Genomic DNA, 20,811 nt, shown 5'->3' with positions numbered 1-20,811 from the left:
CAGGGACCGAGCAACGGGAGCTCACCCCGTCGCGGGGATTCGAACCGCCGACCTTCTGATCGGCGAGTCTTAGGCTCTGTGGTTTAACCCACAGTGCCACCCACGTCCCTTCCAGGAGAACATACTTCTGAGTAAATGAGGAAAGGTGATTTCAGACCTCTTGAAACCAGCCCCAATCAACTTTCTTCTTGGCAAGATGCTGTCTGCAAAAAGACTCTCTGAAGCCAATTTTATCAAAGTAGGGTTGGTGAGCCAGACCCAATAGTTTTGGAGCTGTAGATTTTTAAAAAACGTACTGCTTTTTTCCTCGCTTGATATTTATAGACCGGCTTTTAACAGAAGGGGGCTTGCAAGGTGTATTTAAAAATACAGTTTTAAAACGACAGCAGAGATGCAGGCTGTTCCCTATGTTCTGTGTGGCTGGGATTTTCCCCTCTGCCTTCCGACCTTTGGCAAAAGTGCCAGGTTTTCTTGCTTTATGCAAAAATCCTGGCATCTTTGGAGAAGGGCTGGGAAAAACCGGTGTCTTGAACGTAGACAGTGTGGAGCCAGATGGACAAAGGATTTAACTTGGCTTAAGGCAGCTCCCTGTGTCTTTAACAGTCATGCCTTCATGCTGTTGAAGAGAGAAAGAGAATAAGGCTCTGTTCTGGGGCTCTCAAATCCCTTGCTACAAAAACGCAAACTTTTGAGATCAAAACAGACACATTTCCCTGTAACCTAGGAATCACATGTAAACACTGATTGATTATTGTTGAATTGCTTGTTTTGAGTACTCGTGATGCTTGCAGATTTGACAAGGATAGTGATATAGAGAATTTCATGGGTGGGGGAAAGCAACATGAGTATACACCTGAAAAATGGAACAGCTCTTTTTATTTTTATTTTGCAACCATTCTGTTCATTCAAGTGCAAAATGACATAGTAGGATGTTCCAAAAAGCAGCCTCATTAAAACTGCTGCTGCTATTATTATTATTATTATTTAAATCAAGAGCAGCGAAAGCTTCAGATCTTGGGGTCCCTTGGGAAAAAATGCCTACAGTAGACCCCCTTCTTGCTCGCCCTTGTACCCTATTACAGCACTGCCTCCAATATACAATTTGACCTTGACTCATAGACAATATACAATTTGACCTTGACTCATAGACAGGTGTGGAATGAGTGGCCAACCGAAAACAAGATCTGCTAAAACGAAAGCAAGACAAGCCCAACTTGTGCAAACAACTTTGACTACTCAGTCACGGAGATCATCTGTCCCAGCTGTTTTGGGAGTACAAGAAAAGGAAACTGCACAGCCAGCATCAGAGGATATGGCGGAAGGAGGATCGGATACCTTCTTAAAACAAATGTTAGAACAATTTGCAATATTGAACAAGAAGGTGGATGACCAATCGGCAAAAATAGACCAAGCCACATCCTCTATTACTAAATTGTCTGACCAAGTTGCACAACATACACAAGTTATTGGGAATCTTAAGGAAGCAACTGTGGAAAATCGGAGACTGGCTGAAGCAGCCAATGAAAAAGCAGAACAAGCAAACCAGAAAGTTGAGGCTATAAAAGGGGAGGTAAGGCCACTACACAAGCACATTAGTGACCAGCAGGCCTACCTGTCTATGGTGGAATTGAGAAACCGGGAAAATAATCTGAGATTAAGAGCTATCCCAGAGCTTGAACAGGAAGATTTAATTGGTTATCTGACAGCAGAATTCTCTAAGTTCTGGGGTATAGAAGAGGACAAAGATTTCAAGATTACAACTGCGTTTAGATTGGGAAGAGTCGTGAGGAGGGACAAGCCCAGAGACTGTTTGATTATTTTGAGATCCAAGCAGGAGAGAGATAAAATACTAGGCCTCCATTTTAAGAAATCACTTGATATCCAAGGCAAAAGAGCAGAATTTTATAGAGATATTCCTAAACAACTTTTGGATCTCAGAGCCACATATACAGACCTAGCAAGACTACTGAGAGGAAACGCGATTCCGTATAGGTGGGAGTTCCCCCAAGGTTTATCTTTTAATTTTAAAGGAAAGAAAGTTAAGATTAAAACAACAGAAGATAACCAGAAGTTCCTGCACGATCACGGAGAAGACCTTCAGAAGGGAGCAGCAGCCTCTTGGCCACCGCCACTGCCTGGAATAGCACCGATACCTACACCCTCGGGTCCAGAAGAAAAGGAAGACACCCCATTATAGGAACAACAGATTGATTCAGAATGTCTCTGCAGCTGTACAGTTGGAACATAAATGGCGGGAATTCCCCGGAAAAAAGACGAAGGATTTTCCATATTTTGAAAAAAGAACAATTGGATATTATTTGCTTGCAGGAAACGCATGTGACTAGACTCCACAGGAAAGTGCTAATCAACAAAAGACTAGGCCAAGAATTTATTTCATCAGATAGAGTTAAAAAAAGAGGCGTGGTAATCTACGCAAAGGAGAACTTGTCACCGAAATTTTTATTTAAAGATGAGCAAGGAAGAATTTTGGCAATTGAAATACAAACACAGGGAGAAAAATTTTTGATCTTAGGAATATATGCACCAAATGAGGGGAAATCGGAATTTTACAAGAAGCTGCATGAGATAATGCTGGACTATCTGGACTATACCAACATCATAATGATGGGTGATATGAATGAGGTGGTTTCTACTCATATGGATAAGTCACAAAATCAAAATTTAACTAAAGACGGCAGACTACCTAAAACCTTTTTTGAACTAACTGACAACATGGACTTGATTGACATTTGGAGGACAAGGAACCCCTTAGGTAAAGAAGGAACATTCTTTTCTGAGGCCCACCTGTCATGGACAAGAATCGACCAAATATGGACAACTAGAGGACTGGCACCTAAGATCAGAAAAGTGGAAATCTGCCCAAAGACTTGCTCCGACCATAATGCTTTGAAAGTGGAATTGAGACTTACTCCAACCGGTTCTTTCAGATGGAAAATGAATGACACCCTACTAAGAGATCAGGAGATTGTGAAGAAGGCCCAAAAAACTTTAAAGGACTATTTTGAAATCAATTTGAACACCTCGGTGGAAAAGAGAACAATCTGGGACGCAAGTAAAGCAGTAATGAGGGGGTTTCTGATACAACAGAACACAATCAAGAAAAAACTTTGGAATGGAAAAAAAGACAGGATATTAGAGAAGATAAGAGAAGGAGAGAAAAAACTGAGACTAAAACCAAAATCAAAAGAGGTTTTAAGAGAAATCAAATTCCACCAAGCTCAATATGCGAAATTGATAAACCAAGAAGTGGAATGGAAAATTAAACAAATGAAACAAAGATCATTTGAATCGGCGAATAAATGTGGAAAACTGCTAGCATGGCAGTTAAAAAAGAGACAAAAATTGAACTTTGTTACTAATTTGGAGGTGGAAGGGAGAAACATTCAGAAACCAGAAGAAATTAGAAAGTGTTTCCAGAAATACTTCAAAAAACTTTATACACAAGGGCCTCAGGAAGTGTCTGAGATAGACCAATTTTTAAAAGTTAATGGCCTACCAAAGCTATCTCAGGAGAAGAGGACAATCTTAAATTATAGAATAACACAACAGGAAATAGAGGGTGCCATTCAGAATATGCAACTAGGCAAATCTCCAGGCCCAGATGGACTTACCTCCAAGTATTATAAGACACTAAAAGACTATTTGATACAACCACTAATGGAGGTTTGTAACCAGATTATGGAGGGGAGGAGGGCACCGGAAACGTGGAAAGAAGCTTTCATCACATTGATACCTAAACTGGAATCTGAAAAGACTCAGCTTAAGAACTACCGTCCCATCTCACTCCTAAATGTGGATTACAAAATTTTTGCTGATATTTTGGCAAGTAGACTTAAAAAAATACTTAATGAAGTAATTCATAAGGACCAGGCAGGCTTTCTCCCAGGGAGACATCTGTTTGATAACACCAGGAACATTATTGATATTTTGGAACTTTTACAAACTAATATCAACATGAAAGCTGTGTTAATTTTCATCGACGCGGAGAAGGCCTTTGATAACATTTCTTGGATGTTTATGAAGAGAAACCTGGAAGGGATGGGAGTGGGACGGGGGTTTGAAAATGGAATAGAAGCAATTTATTCTGAGCAAAAAGCTAAACTGATAGTGAACAATGTGGTGACAGATGAGTTCAAAATTGAAAAAGGGACACGACAAGGGTGCCCCCTATCCCCTCTTTTATTTATTTCAGTCCTGGAGGTGCTATTGAACATGATTAGGGAGGACCGGTCGATACAAGGAATACAGGTCGGAGCGAAACAATATAAATTGAAAGCCTTTGCAGATGATTTGGTTTTAACATTACAGGAGCCAGAATCTAGTACAAAAAGAGTATTAGAACTGATTCATGAGTTTGGTCGGGTGGCGGGATTTAAGTTGAATAAGCAAAAAACCAAGGTTTTGGGAAAAAACTTGACATCTTCAGAAATAGATGGGTTTCAGAAGGAAACAGAACTAAGTGTGGTAAAAAAAGTGAAATACCTAGGGGTTCATTTGTCAGCTAAAAATTTGAATTTATTTAAAGACAATTATGAAAAATGTTGGCTGGAAATCAAAAAAGATTTGGAAATCTGGTCAAGATTGAAACTTTCCTTGTTGGGTCGAATTGCAGCTATAAAAATGAATGTATTGCCGAAAATGTTATTTTTGTTTCAAACCCTACAGATTGTGGACAGAGTGGAATGTTTTGGAAAGTGGCAGAAGGATATATCCAAGTTTGTTTGGCAGGGCAAAAAGCCCCGGATAAAGTTTAAAATACTAACTGATTCGAAAGAAAGAGGGGGGTTTGCCCTGCCGGACCTGAGATTATATTATGAAGCTGCGGCCTTCTGCTGGATGAAAGATTGGTTACTTCTTGAGAACACTGATGTCCTAGATCTGGAAGGGTTTGATAATGCTTTTGGTTGGCATGCATATTTGTGGTACGACAAGGTAAAGGTTCATAAAATGTTCAAAAATCATATTGTTAGAAAATCAATATTTATGGTCTGGACAAAATACAAGGACTTATTAGAAGGTAAGACTCCGAGGTGGCTTTCACCAGCAGAGGCCAAGGCCCGGAAAAAACCTAATATGGAGGTTGGTTGGCCGAAATATGGGGAAATTATAGAAAAAGTAGGAGAAACTTGGAGGCTGCAGAGTTATGAAAAATTAAAGAATAAGGTGCAAAATTGGCTTCACTATGCTCAAATTCAAGAGGTTTTTAAGTTGGACAAAAAAACAGGTTTCCAGGTGGAAAAATCGAAACTAGAGACAGAATTGTTGGAACCAAAGACCAAGGTACTTTCGAGAATGTATAACTTGCTGCTTAAATGGAACACTCAGGATGAGATAGTTAAATCAGCAATGATAAAATGGGCTCAGGACATTGGGTACAACATTATGTTTGAGGACTGGGAAAGGTTATGGACCACTGGCGTGAAATTCACGGCATGTAATGCCTTGAAAGAGAATATTATGAAAATGATATACAGGTGGTACATGACCCCAGTCAAGTTGGCTAAGATATATCATTTGTCTGATAATAAATGTTGGAAATGTAAGGAGGCTGAAGGGACATTCTTTCACCTCTGGTGGACTTGCCCAAAAGTGAAGGCCTTCTGGGAAAGGATCTATAATGAGTTAAAAAAGGTGTTTAAGTACACCTTTCCCAAGAAACCAGAGGCCTTCCTACTGGGCATTGTCGGCCAGAAGGTGTTAAAGAAGGATAGAACCTTTTTTATGTATGCAACTACAGCAGCAAGAATTCTTATCGCAAAATACTGGAAGACTCAAGATTTACCCACACTGGAAGAGTGGCAGACGCAATTGATGGACTACATGGAATTGGCTGAAATGACTGCCAGGATCCGAGACTTGGGAGAAGAAGCAATAGAGGAGGATTGGAAAAAATTTAAAGATTATTTACAAAAAATTTATAAGTTATATGAATGTTAAGAATTCGCATGATTAGGGAATTCAGCTCCAGCAATAAGATTAAGGTATGGAAAACTAAGTTATATTAATGAAAGGACTAATGTTTAAAAGAATATTATATATGTTATTAGTGTAAATTGACAATAAGTATTTTAAACGTAAACCACAAGTATTTGAAAGAACAAAAGAATGCACGAAATAAGGTTATAATTTGCTGAAAAATTTTATTGTTAAGAACGCACGGTGAGGGAGACGTGGGGAAGTCCGGTTGGTTATGGAAAAATGCTTTGAAAAGATGATTTTCTTTTTTTTCTTTTTTCTTTTCTGTTATTTCTTTGTATATCTGACTTTGTATTTCTATCTGGAAAAAATGTAATAAAAAAAAAAATACAGCACTGCCTCCAGCAAATTGGACGTTTTAGACTACAACTCCATGATGGGAATTGGTTGGTCTGGGTGTTCATCAATGTGCGGATGATACCCAGCTCTACCTCTTTCAAATCAGAACCAGTGAAAGCGGTGAAGTGTCCTGTGTGAGTGTCTGGAGGCAGTTGGAGGATGGATGGCAGCTAGCAGATTGAGGTTGAATCCTGACAAGACAGAAGTACTGCTGTGGGGGGACAGGGAGTGGGTGACTATGGAGGACCCCCTGGTCCTGAATGGGGCAACTGTGCCCCTGAAGGACCAGGTGCACAGCCTGGGAGTCATTCTGGACTCACAGCTAACTTTGAAGGTGACCCGAAAACTACAACTAATCTAGAATGCGGCAGCTGGACTGGTGACTGAGACCACATAACACCGGTCCTGAGAGATCTGCATTGGCTCCCAGTATGTTTCCGAGCACAATTCAAAGTGTTGGTGCTGACCTTGAAAGCCTAAACGGCCTCGGTCCAGTATACCTGAAGGAGCATCTCCACCGCCATCGTTCTGGCTGGACACTGAGGTCCAGCTCCGAGGGCCTTCTGGTTCCCTCCCTGCGAGAAGTGAGGTTACAGGGAACCAGGCAGAGGGCCTTCTTGGTGGTGGCACCCGCCCTGTGGAACGTCCTCCCACCAGATGTCAAAGAGAAAAACAACTACCAGACTTTTAGAAGACATCTGAAGGCAGTCCTGTTTAGGGAAGCTTTTAATGTTTAATAGTCTATTGTATTTTAATATTCTGTTGGAAGCTGCCCAGAGTGGCTGGGGAAACTCAGCCAGATGGCCAGGGTATAAATAATAAATTATTATTATTACCCAAAACATCTGGAGGGCACCAGGTTGACAAAGCCTGACTCAGAGCAATTTGGAAAGTTCAGCCGGTGCAGAATTTGGCAGCCAGTTTGCTCACAGGGGCAAGATAGCTTGAGTGTATTACACCGATCTTGGCCCGACTGCTGCTTAGTTTCCAGGTCCGAATCAAAGTGCTGGTGTTGACCTACAAGGCCTCAAACGGCTCAGGACCGCAACCCCCTCAAGAACTGCCTCTCCCCATATGAGCCGACCTGGACCCTGAGATCATCTTCGGAGGACCTTCTTTGTGTGCCCCCTCCATGAGAGTTCCAGAGGTTGGCAACACGAGAACGGGGCCTTTTCAGTGGTGGCTCCCCATATGTGAGATGCTCTCCCCAGAGAGGCCTGCTTGGTGCCTTCATTACATCTCTGTAGCTGCCAAGCAAAAAACCAGGCCTTTGCAGGGGTCAGCAAACTTTTTCAGCAGGGGGCCGGACCACTGTCCCTCAGACCTGGAGGGCTGGACTATATTTTGTATAAAAAATAAAATGAACAAATTCCTATGCCCCACAAATAACTCAGAGATGCATTTTAAATAAAAGGACACATTCTACTCATGTAAAAACACGCTGATTCCCGGACCGTCCGCGGGCCAGATTTAGAAGGCGATTGCGCCGGATCTGGCCCCCAGGCCTTAGTTTGCCTACCCACGGACAACTTACTTCTTAACTTAAAGAAAACAAAAGAGATTATTGTGGACTTTAGGAAATGTAAATTGAATATTCAGCCACTCATTATTGAGTGGAAGTGCGTGAAACAGGTCTCGGTGTTTCGATTTCTGGGAATGGAGTTTAGAGATGCCCTAACCTGGGGAGAAAAGAGCAAAGACCTGATGAAGAGAGCACAGCAGAGGTTATATTTTCTGAGAATCCTCCAGAAAAACAATCTCTCAAAGGACCTGTTGATGGCATTTTACCATTGTACTGTGGAGAGTGTATTAACTTATGGTCTCTGTGTGTGGTTTGGGAGCTGCACGGTCAGGGAAAAAACAACGCTGCCCAGGGTTGTGAAGACTGTGGAGAGAATAACTGGGTGCACTCTTCCCACCTTGGATCAAATCTACGCTTCCAGGTGTAACAAGAAAGCTGCAGAGATAGCGCAGGAAATGATCTCTTTCAGCTTTTGCCTTCTGGAAGAAGATCCAGGGTTATAAAGACTAGGACTAGCCGCCTGAGAAACAGCTTCTATCCAAATGCGATTTTGGCTTTAAATGCAGTGTAAGGAGTCTCTGTGGGAGTATATTGTCTTTAATTATGGGGTATCGGAGTTTTTAGGGGGCTAACCAGGTTGGGATAGCTGGGATAGCAGGCTTGTTTGGTTTTGAATGTTTTATGTAGATTTTTCAATTTCGTTATTCTGTATGGGACAATGACAATAAGGATTATCATATTATTGTATTGTATCGTATCGACTACTGGTAATCAAACAATCTACGGCTTTTATGGTTTGTTGTTTCTGTTTGTTACTGTTATGTCAATTTTGTGTTTTTGTACTGTAAACCACCCTGTGACCCTCGGATATGAAGGTGTGATAGGAATTTTATGGTCTTAGATATATGTTAAATGTTCATAAGTGTACCAACCAAGCACGCACATTGATCAGCACAGGAAGACCAACCTGGAACCATTTTGATTCCTAAACTGAGTAAATGTTTTCTTTACAAGGTCAAAATGGAAAAGCCTCCCCACTGTCTCTTTCTTCACAAATCCTGTCTTAAGGGCACATTTAAGATATGAATAGGGTGTGAGCCTGTGACCTGTCCCAGGAACTAAGTATTTATCATTACAAAAGACTGGCCGGGCTCCCCAGGAAATCCAATCAAGTAACCTGCCAGACAGGAGATAAACAACGACAGGAGTAAAACAACATTCAAATTTCTGTTTTAGAGCGTCTTTTCTGTGATGTAGGTGTGATGTATCTGAGGGGTGGTCTTAGGTTACACCCCTTCTGTGATGCATGTATGATGTTTCTGGGGGTGGTCTTGATCTAGAGGGTGGCAATTTCAAAAGTCCATATAAGGGCTTGCGTGCCATTTTTCTGGGTTCCTCCTCTCCTGCGTGAGAGGGGAGCACCCTGTTGCAACAGATCAATAAAGATCCGGCTTACTAGCTGCTTTGCTTCTCAATATTCTCTGCTTGGCCTCTGTTATCTTCTCCAACCAATAGGGAAGCTACGTAAGGAACTCTATATGGGCTCTTGGATACCCCATTAGGGAAAAGGGCAATTTTTGTTTACAACAAAGGGCAGTATAGAAATTCAATAAATAATAAAAGAACAAACAGCAGGACCAATCCTGCCCGGCTTGCGCCATCGCCCTCTGCTCAGTAGCCGTGCCAAGGCTCTGGCCTAGCCTGGGGGGTTCTGAGGTGCCGCCGCTTTAAGGGCCAAAGGGGGCCCCCGAGCCGAGCGCAGGGGCCGGGTGTGGCGGTTCCGTGGGGCCCCCCAAACCGGCCCCGGCCATGGAACTGGGACACTCGTCTTCTCTTGGCTGTGAGTCCCCCTGGGCCCGAGATCAAGGGGTCTGAAGCCCCGCGTGGGGCGTTGCCATGGCAGCTGGGCCCCAGAGCAACACAACTGACAGGAGCGGCCCCCGCAGCCCCCTGGAGACAGGTCTGGGGCCGGTCCTGCTCCCACCCCAAAGTCTCCAGCCTCCCCCTTCTCCCCCAGGTGTGGCCCTGGGTTTTGGGGTCACATGACTTGCGCCCGGGGCTGAGTGGAAATGCCCTCCCAACGCCCAACCCCAGCAAGGGTTGCCAACTCTTTCCCCTGCCTCTGCTCCTCTGCTTTTAGTAATAGCTTGATTTGCTGGGGTGCCTTCTGTCCCTCTTCGCTGCCTGCCCCTCCTACCCAGTCTTTTTATGGGAGGATCAAGCTGATGTCTAAATAATAATAACAACAACAACATATTTATTAATAGTCTGCCTTTGCCCCTAAAAGGCAGCTTACAACAGATCCTCCAAGTGTCCCTATTTTACAGATTTACAAAACTGATCCCGGCTTCTGATTTGATCCCGGAATGTCCCGCTTTTCCTTAGGACGTCCCTATTTTCATCAGAGAAATGTTGGAGGGGATGGAGTTATCTGACCCCCAAGCCATCTGAAGGCAGCCCTGTAATTTTTAATGTTTTATTATGTTTTTATATATGTTTGAATCTGCCCAGAACGGCTGGGGCAGATGGGTGGGGCATGAACAGTAAAATAATAATAATAATAATAATAATAATAATAATAATAATAATTATTAAATATGACATCCCTGTTTTAATCGGATAAATGTTGGAGGTTATGCATCTTTGATATGCAGAGATGAGTCTTTCAGATGACGATGATGATTTATGAAAGGCATTTTACAACATAAAAACATAAAATGTGCAATATAATGATTTAAAACACAACTCCCCGCAGACACATTGAAAAGGCCATCAATTGTTTTAATAGCCAAAGGCCTGGTTGAAGAGGAATGTTTTCACCTGGTGCGTAAAGATGTAATGAATGCGCCCGGTGAGGCTTCCTGGGGAGAGCATTCCAGGGATGGGGAGCCACCGCAGAAAAGGCCCTGTTCTTGTGTTGCCACCTTCCAGACCTCTCGTGGAGGAGGCACACAAAAAAGGGCCTCAGAGGATGATCTCTGGGTCCGGGGCAGTGCAGATGGGAAGAGGCGAAGCTTGAGATGTTGGTAGTGATTTTTTAAATCTTTTTTTTTGTATATAATTTTTTAAATTAAATTTTCTGTTTTACAATGTACTCATTTTTACACCCTTAAGATATCAGTGACTTCCCTTCTTCTCTTTCCATGGTTCATTTTACATATCATAAATCCCTGCACATTTTACAAAAACTATACCATTCAGTATTCCTTTATTACATCCATCAAAACTGATTTACACTGTTGAATTTATCTTTATGCTGCCAGCGTTTTCAGCTGTACAAGTAGTGATATCTATCTATCTATCTATCTCTATCTATCTATCTATCTATCATCTATCTATCTATCTATCTATCATCTATCCATCTATCTATCATCTATCTACAGTATATATATCATCTATCTATATCTATCTATATCTATCTATCTATCTATCTATCTAGCTAGCTAGCTAGCTAGCTATCTATCATCTATCTATCACCTACCTACCTACAGTATATCTATCATTTATCTATCTACCTACAGTATCTATATCTATCTATCTATCATCTATCTATCTATCTATCTATCTATCTATCTATCTATCATCATCTATCTATCCGTCCATCCTTCTATCTACAGCATCTATCATCTATCATCTCTCTCTCTCTCTCTCTCTCTCTCTCTCTGTCTGTCTGTCTATCTATATCATCTATCTACAGTATCTATCTATCATCTATCTATCTATCTATCTATCTATATCTATCTATCTATCTATCTATCTATCTATCTATCTATCTATCTATCTATCTCTATGTTGGAAGCCAATCAAAGTGGCTGGGGCTACTCAGTCAGATGGACGGGGTATTATAATAATAATAATAATAATAATAATTGCACTTACTGCTCCCCTACCATCACCTGACCATGGCAAGAGGCGGCTGAAAAAGGAAGTTATAAAGAGGAGCAGCAGGTTCAAAGAGCGCTCTGGTCCAATTCCTTAAAAATATCAGGGCCTGTGGCCCCCGTAATGGCAGCTTCAGAAGATAATGTGGCCCTTGGGCTGCAAAGGGCCAAACTCAGTGACTAATTGAAAGCCCCTGGCTTCTCCCTCTTTGCCTCCTTCTCCCCGCCCCGAATCCAGCTCAGATGTGCTCCCTGAAGGAAGAGTTTGACTCGCTGCAGGAGGTGAAAGATGTGGAGCTGGACCGCTTGGAGCGGGAGCTGCGGGAGGCCAATGAGGAGATCCAGAACCTGCGCTTAGACGCTGAGGAGGCGGCCGCCTTGCACGAGAACGAGGTGGCCGGGCTGCAGGAGGAGATCTGCCGCCTGAAAGCCGAGCTGGAGCGCGTGCAGAGGGTCCGGAACGAGTACGACATGGAAGTCACAGCCCTGCGGGCCGAGATCAACATGAAGCGGCCGGGCACCGGGGACAGCCAGCCTGCCCCAGAGATGTTGGTGGTGTCCCACTTTGATGACCGTCTCGCCTGCACCTCAGAAGAGGTGGCCAGACTCCAAGGTACAGTCATGTCTCGGGTTACAGACGCTTCGGGTTGCACAATTTTTTTAAAAAATATATTTTTATTGGTTTTAACATGTAAATTATTAAACATACCACACTATTTATTACAAATACAATCTTATTGGACTTCCATCAGCGCCTCTGATGACCTTCCGTCTTAACCACTTCTAACGCATTTCTTTACTTTATATTGTCTTTACCTCCCTTAACATACCATCACCCCTTTTCCATTTTTACAATACTTCAAAGTATACCCCTCACAGAACTTCTTGCAAACCTACAAACGTCGTCCAGTCGTCACAAATACTTTTCATATAGTTCGTAAATTTACTCCAGTCTTCGATAAATTTCTGGTCTCACTGGTTTCGGATCCTTCCTGTTAATTTGTCTAATTCTGCATAGTCCATTAACTTCATCCTCCATTCTTCAATCGTCGGGAGTTCTTCTTGTTTCCATTTTTGGGCCAATAATATTCTAGCTGCTGTCACTGCATATAAAACAAACTTACAGTCCTTTCTATTTATATCACTTCCAACAATACCCAGTAGAAATGCTTCTGGCTTCTTACTAAATGTATATTTCAACATTTTTTTCAACTTATTATATATCATCTCCCAGAAGCATTTCACCTTTTTACAATCCCACCGCATGTGATAAAATGTTCCCTCTTTTTCTTTGCATTTCCAACTTTTATTACTAGTTTTATACATTTTTGCTAATTTAACAGGGGTAATATACCATCTGTACATCATTTTCATCACATTTTCTTTTAATGCATTACATGCAGTAAACTTTAAGCCTTCCTTCCATAATTTTACCCAATCACACAGTTGTATGTTGTACCCAAAATCTTTGGCCCAGTGAATCATAACTGACTTAACTTCTTGATCTTTCAATTGCCATTGAAGCAGCCATTTATACGGGTTGAGCGATTTCGGGTGGCACACTGCGCCGAACCCGGAAGTACCAGAACGGGTTACTTCCGCGTTTCGGCGTTGTGCAGGCACAGAAGCACTAAATCGCACTTTGCGCAGAAGCGCCGAATCGCGACCCGCTTTAAAAGCAGCTGGTCTCTTGTATGGCCTGGTCCTCTTCAATGGAGCTCAGAAATAGGTGCCCCACTCTTCAGTAGGGCTGACCCCCAAGCGAATGTGCATAGGACCATGGCTGTGAGCAGGGCCGGATTGAGGTTTGATGAGGCCCTCAGCTACTGAAGGTAACGGGGCCCTTTCTATGTCCAGCTGTCCTTCCAACAACAAATGGTCGCTGTTTATATGCTATATGGTAATTGATGGACCCAATAGGTATCTCAAGCCATTTGCACGTTTTGCCATGCAATCAGTCCATGCAGAATGTAGGCACCCTATATAAAGGTAAAGGGACCCCTGACCATTAGGTCCAGTCATGGCTGACTGTGGTTGTGGCGCTCATCTCGCTTTACTGGCCGAGGGAGCCGGCGTACAGCTTCCGGGTCATGTGGCCAGCATGACTAAGCTGCTTCTGGCGAACCAGAGCAGCGCACGGAAACGCCGTTTACCTTCCCGCCGGAGGGGTACCTATTTATCTACTTGCACTTGACGTATATAGAAAGGAGCAAACCAGTGATATTTTAGGGAGCAGGCTAGCAGGCAGGGCCCATTCCTTACATCCTAGGAGCCTACACAACACAAAACACGCTTGCTGTATGTAGGTTTTTTTTTTATCTTATATTTTGGAAATGTACATCCAGGTTTTTTCCCCTTTAATTTTTTTGGGGGCCCCCAAGAGAGTGGGGCCCTAGGCTATAGCTTGTTTAGCTTATACTTATATCCAGCACTGGTTGTGAGCATATTGGCCTGTTGACTGGGGCTGATAGCAATTGTTGGGGGTTTCCAAAGCAGCATTTCTTGTCCGACTGGAGCTCATCATACTTTTGTGATTTTTGCTGTGTTCAGTTGACATTATTGACACCGAAATCCCAGCCTGCATTTCCTTCCTGTTTAATTTGTTTTTGGTTTTTTTCCTTCCTGGGGAGAACCAGCAAGTAAAAAAATGAGCAAATATTTCCAAATTAAACACCCTTAGGGCTCACCCACACTTTTACCACGAGCTTTCCCTATTGTTCCATGGCTGTGCCTTGCGAAAATTCAGCCTCGCCCCCTGAATCTTATCGGATGCACAGAAAATCCGAAGAGAGGTTTTGCTTAACCGGGCGTCAATTCAGCCCGGGAAATTGGATTTTTGCAAGGCACAGCCACGGAACCATGAGAAAAAGGTCTCGGACCTGGCAGGGAAATAATCGGTACCCAATGCAGAAAGCCCGCAGTTACACGCATTTAAGTTGGGTTAAACCATAGAGCCTAGGACTTGCCGATCAGAAGGTCGGCGGTTCGAATCCCCGCTACAGGGTGAGCTCCCGTTGCTCGGTCCCTGCTCCTGCCAACCTAGCACTTCGAAAGCACATCAAAGTGCAGGTAGATAAATAGGTACCACTCCGGCGGGAAGGTAAACGGCATTTCCGTGCGCTGCTCTGGTTCGCCAGAAGCAGCTTAGTTATGTGGTTTAACCCACAGCGCCACCCACATCCCAGAAGCGGCTCAGTTATGCTGGCCACATGACCCGGAAGCTGTACGCCGGCTCCCTCGGCCAGTAAAGTGAGCTGAGCGCCGCAACCCCAGAGTCATCCTCGACTGGACCTAACGGTCAGGGGTCCCTTTACCTTTTTAAGTCAGCAGAAAGGGGATGTGGGTGGCGCTGTGTTCTAAACCACAGAGCCTAGGACTTGCTGATCGAAAGGTTGGTGGTTCGAATCCCCGCGATGGGGTGAGCTCCCGTTGCTCAGTCCCAGCTCCTGCCAACCTAACAGTTCGGAAGCACGTCAAAGTGCAAGTAGATAAATAGGTACCACTCCGGCGGGAAGGTAAACGGCGTTTCCGTGCACTGCTTTGGTTCGCCAGAAGCGGCTTAGTCATGCTGGCCACATGACCCGGAAGCTGTACGCCGGCTCCCTTGTCCAATAAAGCGAGATGAGCGCCGCAACCCCAGAGTCGGTCACGACTGGACCTAATGGTCAGGGGTCCCTTTACCTTTACCTAACTTTTGCACACGTTCTGTTTTACGCACTTGGCAGAAATAAGGGAGTGGAAGGAGGGTGGGCATCCTGGAAAAAAGAGACTTTGGCAATCTTACCCACCAAAGCTTGAATCAGATGGAATAATCCTCCTGAAATGCGCTGCTCGGCCGCGGCAAATGATGTTTCATCCCGATGGCTGTGCTTTGCAGAGGATCTCCGGACGCTGAGAATTCAGTACCAGGAACTGACCAACGAGTACCAAATCCTGCAGGAGAGCAACAAGATCATGGTCAACCAGCTGGAGAGACTGGAGGCCCTGAAGTACAGGTGAGTCTCCATGTCCCGGGATTGCGCATGGCGGTCAATGGCTTGTGGCAGGACCCCGAGGGGCCGGAACATTTTATTCGATTGCGTTTGTATTCCACCTTTCCTGCAAGGAGCTCAAGGCGGCCTGCCTTGTTCTCCACCCTCCCAGCTCGATCAGCACAACAACACTGAGGTAGGTTTGGCTGAGAGACTATGACTGGTCCGAGGCCACCCAGTCAGCTTTATGACTGAGCGGGGATTTAAACCCTTGTCTCCCATGCCCTAACCCGGTACGCTGTCTACTAAACCACACTGACTCTCTTGCCTTTCCAAATATCAGCTTTAAAGCAAGGATTTTTTGCCGGGAGCAAAGTAGGAGTAGGAAAGAGTTAAAGTCCCTCCTCAGCCCTGCTGCGCTTCTAATCAATAACCTTGCTGCCGTAGTTGCATACATACCGTATTTTTCGCTCTATAGGACGCACTTTCCCCCCTCCAAAAATGAAGGGGAAATGTGTGCGCATCCTATGGAGCGAATGCAGGCTCCTTGGCTTCAGCGAAAGCAACGCGGAGCCTCCGAAGCGCAGAGGGAGCGCTCCCTCCACGCTCCGGAGGCTTCCCGTTGCTTTCGCTGAAGCCTGGAGAGTGAGAGGCGTTGGTGCGCACCGACCCCTCTTGCTCTCCACGCTTCAGGGATAGCCGCCTGAAGCCTTCGGAGCGCAGCGTGAGTTCCCACTGCGCTCCACAGGCTTCTGGTTCCTTTGCTGAAGACGGAAGAGCAAGACTCTCCTGGCTTCAGCAAAAGGAACCCGAAGCCTACAGAGTGCAGCGGGAACTCGCGCTGCGCTCCAAAGGCTTCAGGGATAGCCGCGCGCAGGCCCTCCGGCAGGGAGAGGCTGCAAATGGCTATGGCTTCTTTACCCCTGCGCAGCCTCTCCCGGCTGGAGAGGTTGCGCACGGCTAAAGAGGAAGCCAAGAGCAGCCAGCGGGATGGATCCTGCTCACTGTCTTGGCTTCTTTGCTCTTTGGGGCTGGGGGGGGGGGCGGGCTCCCCCTGGCAGCCCCAGCAGCTCTGGGAGAAGCTGAATAAGATATTTTTTCTTGATTTCCCCCTCTAAAAACTAGGTGTGCCCTATGGTCCCGTGCGCCTTATGGAGCGAAAAATACGGTAAATATTGGTCTGACTGTTCTTTTTATTTCCTCTGACATGATACCTAGGAGAAAGGATTCTGTTGTTTTTTTTCCAAATGAGAATCTAAACATCTTTTTCAGTTCATTATAGATATTTTCCCAGAATCCCAGTATCTCTTTGCACTCCGACCACATATATAGAATTCTGTTCTCATTCTGAAGCAAAGTTCTTAACCCGAGGTGCTATTTCTGGGTTAGCGGAGTCTGTAACCTGAAGCGTCTGTAACCCGAAGTACTGCTGTATCTCCCTCTCAGTCCTTTCCCTCCGAACAGAGCAAGGAGCAAGTCAGACGACTCTCCCTCCCTCGACTCGGACTCCGAGGGGAGCACGGACCACCCCCCGTCCATCAACTGGCGGGCCACGCCCCACGCGAGCGGCAGCGTCTCCTTCAAGTCCGTGGAGATGGCGGGCACGGCCAGCGAGGGAGACGAGGAGGAGAAGCTGTCGAAACCGGAGAGCGAGGCTGACTTGCGCTACCAGGTGAGGAGGGAGGAGAGCGAGGTGGATCCGGACCAGGTGCAGGTATGGGGAGAGGTTTTTAAATGGTGTATAATGTATAATTTATTAAAGAAGAAAAAGAGCTCTTTTACATTCTTAAGGCAGCCAGAAAAAGCTGCCTCCTCCAATCAGGGGTTTTCCAGATATTTCAGATATTTCCAGCTGGTCTTGCCACCTGGGGCTGATGGGATCTGCAGCCTAATAATAATAATAATAATAATAATAATAATAATTTATTATTTATACCCCACCCATCTGGCTGAGTTTCTCCAGCCACTCTGGGCGGCTCCCATTCAAGTATTAAAAACAGAACAGCATTAAATATTAAAAACTTCCCTAAACAGGGCTGCCTTCAGGTGTCTTCTAAAGGTAGGATAGCTGCTTATTTCCTTCACATCTGAAGGGAGGGTGTTCTACAGGGCAGTCTGGTAAAAGTCTGGTAGTTGTTTTTCTCTTTGACATCTGATGGGAGAGTGTTCCACAGGGCAGGCGCCACCACCAAGAAGGCCCTCTGCCTGGTTCCCTGTAACGTAGCTTCTTGCAGTGAGGGAAACGCCAAAAGGTCCTCGGCACTGGATCTCAGTGTCCGGGCAGAACGATGGGGGTGGAGACACTCCGTCAGGTATACTGGACCGAGGCCGTTTAGGGCTTTCAAGGTCAGCACCAATACTTTGAATTGTGCTCGGAAACGTACTGGGAGCCAATGCAGATCTCTCAGGACCGGTGTTATATGATCCCGGCGGCCGCTCCCAGTCACCAGTCTGGCTGCCGCATTCTGGATTAATTGCAGTTTCTGGGTCACCTTCAAAGGTAGCCCCACGTAGAGTGCATTGCAGTAGTCCAAGCGGGAGATAACTAGAGCATGCACCACTCTGGCAAGACAGTCCGCAGGCAGGTGGGGTCTCATCCTGCGTATCAGATGGAGCTGGTAGACAGCTGCCCTGGACACAGAATTAACCTGCGCCTCCATGGACAGCTATGAGTCCAAAATGACTCCCAGGCTGCACACCTGCTCCTTCAGGGGCACAGTGACCCCATTCAGGACCAGGGAATCCCCCACACCCACCCGCCCTCTGTCCCCCCAAAACAGTACTTCTGTCTTGTCAGAATTCCACCTCAATCTGTTAGCCACCATCCATCCTCCAACCGCCTCCAGACACTCACACAGGACCTTCACTGGTTCCAATTTAAAAGAGAGGAAGAGCTGGGTATCATTCACATAATGGAGAACACCAGCCCAAACCCCCTGATGATCTCTCCCAGCGACTTCGTATAGATATTAAAAAGCATGGGGGAGAGGACGGAACTCTGAGGCACCCCACAAGTGAGAGCCCAGGGGTCTGAACACTCATCCCCCAACACCACTTTCTGGACACTTTCAGGAAGGCTCCCCGAGGTCAGAGAAGGCCGGTAACCCTCCCTGCAGGTCAGAAACAACAAGGCACAGAGTTTTTGGATGGAGGGCACAGCTTGACCCTCTTGCCCTCTGTGCCCCTCTTCTTGCCCTGGCAGAGCGACCAAGCCTCACGCAGCCAGCGCAGGACGGAAGACAAGGACCATCTCGACCTCCCGGAGTGGGCAAGGAGAGCAGCAGAGCGGAAGGTGGGAGAGGCAGCAAGAGCAGGGAGGGAAGACGGAAGTGAGGTAGGCATGATGTATAGGAACAGGTGCTGATCAGGAGTTTGGTGGGAAATCCATGTGCTTCAGCTTTGCGTTAGCAGTACAGTGGCCTTCCTTACAAAGGGTCCAGTAAAATATGCATGCAAACTGCAGGAGTCTGGGCTTGGTTGTTGTTGTTGTTTAGTCGTTTAGTCGTGTCCGACTCTTCGTGACCCCGTGGACCAGAGCACGCCAGGCCCTCCTGTCTTCCACTGCCTCCCGCAGTTTGGTCAAACTCATGCTGGTAGCTTCAAGACCACTGTCCAACCATCTCATCCTCTATTGTCCCCTTCTCCTTGTGCCCTCCATCTTTCCCAACATCAGGCTCTTTTCCAGGGAGTCTTCTCTTCTCATGAGGTGGCCAAAGTCTTGGAGCCTCAGCTTCACGATCTGTCCTTCCAGTGAGCACTCAGGGCTGATTTCCTTCAGAATGGAAAGGTTTGAGCTTCTTGCAGCACATGGGACTCTCAAGAGTCTCCTCCAGACCAGAATTCAAAAGCATCCATTCTTTGGCGATCAGCCTTCTTTATGGTCCAGCTCTCACTTCCATACATCACTACTGGGAAAACCATAGCTTGAACTATATGGACCTTTGTCGGCAAGGTGATGTATCTGCTTTTTAGGATGCTGTCTAGGTTTCTCATTGCTTTTCTCCCAAGAAGCAAGCATCTTTTAATTTCGTGACTGCTTGGGCTTGGTAGCCAAGTATTAAGTTTTCACCCGCCAGCTTCCAAGTCCAGTCAAGCCGCAGACTGGTGTCACAATATTGTATACATTTATTAATACGGATATTCTTTGGAGAAGTTGATATAACTCACAGGCTGCTCTCAGGGTGACCTGCAAACCGGATCCCTTGCAGGGAGATTAGACCACGGTTGGCTATTTAATGGGCACTCGTTCTGGGGAAGCTAGATGATGTGATGTCAAATCAAGGGCCAGTCCACACTGTCCAGTGTGCTCTCCCATCACTTTCCTTACCGCCATCAGTCTCCTTTCTTGTGACTTGGAAGCCACTGATTCGAGTCCTGCCCTCCGGAGCAGGAGAAAACAAGCTTCTTCCCTCTTCCATGAGATATTTGAAGATGGCTCTCATATCTCCTCTCAGTCTCCTCTTTTCCAGGCTAAACATACCCAGCTCCTTCAACCGTTCCTCATCAGGCTTAGTTTCCAGATCCTTGATCATCTTGTCTGCCCTCCTCTGCACACCTTCCAGCTTGTCAACACCCTTCTTAAATTGTGGTCTGGACACAGTATCCCAGGTGTGGTCTGACCAAGGCAGAATAGAGCGGGACTATGACTTCCCTTGATCTGCCCACGATACTTTTGTTGACGCAGCCTAGAATAGTGTTAGCTTTTTTTTTGCTGCTGCATCACACAAGACCCCTTCCTCCCCACTACGGTAACTGCACTACCTGAATCTGAGGGGTTGCATCTGCAGAAGCTGGTCCCGTATGGGGAACTGCCACACCAACCTCAGTCCAGCCCTGACCTGCCTGCCTTATTTTTGACCACCAATCCAGGGGGGTAACCCTGCCTGTCAGATTTCCCCTCCTCCTTCACTGCAGGGCTTCTGCCTGCTAAACTTAGCAAAGGGGAAGAGGATAGGGACGAAACTAGAATCAATTGGCTGTGTTGTTGCGTTCCGAAGGCAAAGGAAGGATTGGACCCTGATTAATAAAATACACACGAGGCTTGGCCAGCAAGACTCTGGGAGGAAGTGCCAATAATAATCTGTCGCATCCTGGCCCAGGT

At 45.6% G+C, this 20,811-nt stretch overlaps 1 protein-coding gene across 6 annotated transcripts in view; it reads left to right on the top strand.

Moving 5' to 3' along the window:
- Positions 1-20,811, top strand: part of CCDC136 (coiled-coil domain containing 136) — a 52,494-nt gene that overhangs the window by 23,021 nt on the left and 8,662 nt on the right. For 3 of the 6 annotated variants that reach the window (XM_081023066.1, XM_081023063.1, XM_081023064.1), the window contains exons 4-7: positions 11,978-12,352; positions 15,617-15,734; positions 17,157-17,382; positions 18,913-19,044. In XM_081023066.1, the coding sequence (XP_080879192.1) occupies positions 11,978-12,352; positions 15,617-15,734; positions 17,157-17,382; positions 18,913-19,044 (851 nt within the window). Of the gene's footprint in view, positions 1-9,714; positions 9,876-11,977; positions 12,353-15,616; positions 15,735-17,156; positions 17,383-18,912; positions 19,045-20,811 lie in introns of those variants that run through there. The other 3 variants (XM_081023068.1, XM_081023067.1, XM_081023065.1) reach the window with 3 other exon arrangements.

The sequence above is a fragment of the Podarcis pityusensis genome (genome assembly GCF_964106645.2).
Source record: "Podarcis pityusensis genome assembly, chromosome: 10".
Classification (NCBI taxonomy): Eukaryota; Metazoa; Chordata; class Lepidosauria; order Squamata; family Lacertidae; genus Podarcis; species Podarcis pityusensis.
The sequence above is the reverse complement of the archived record's forward strand: the minus strand, read 5'-3'. Positions and strand labels throughout refer to the sequence as shown.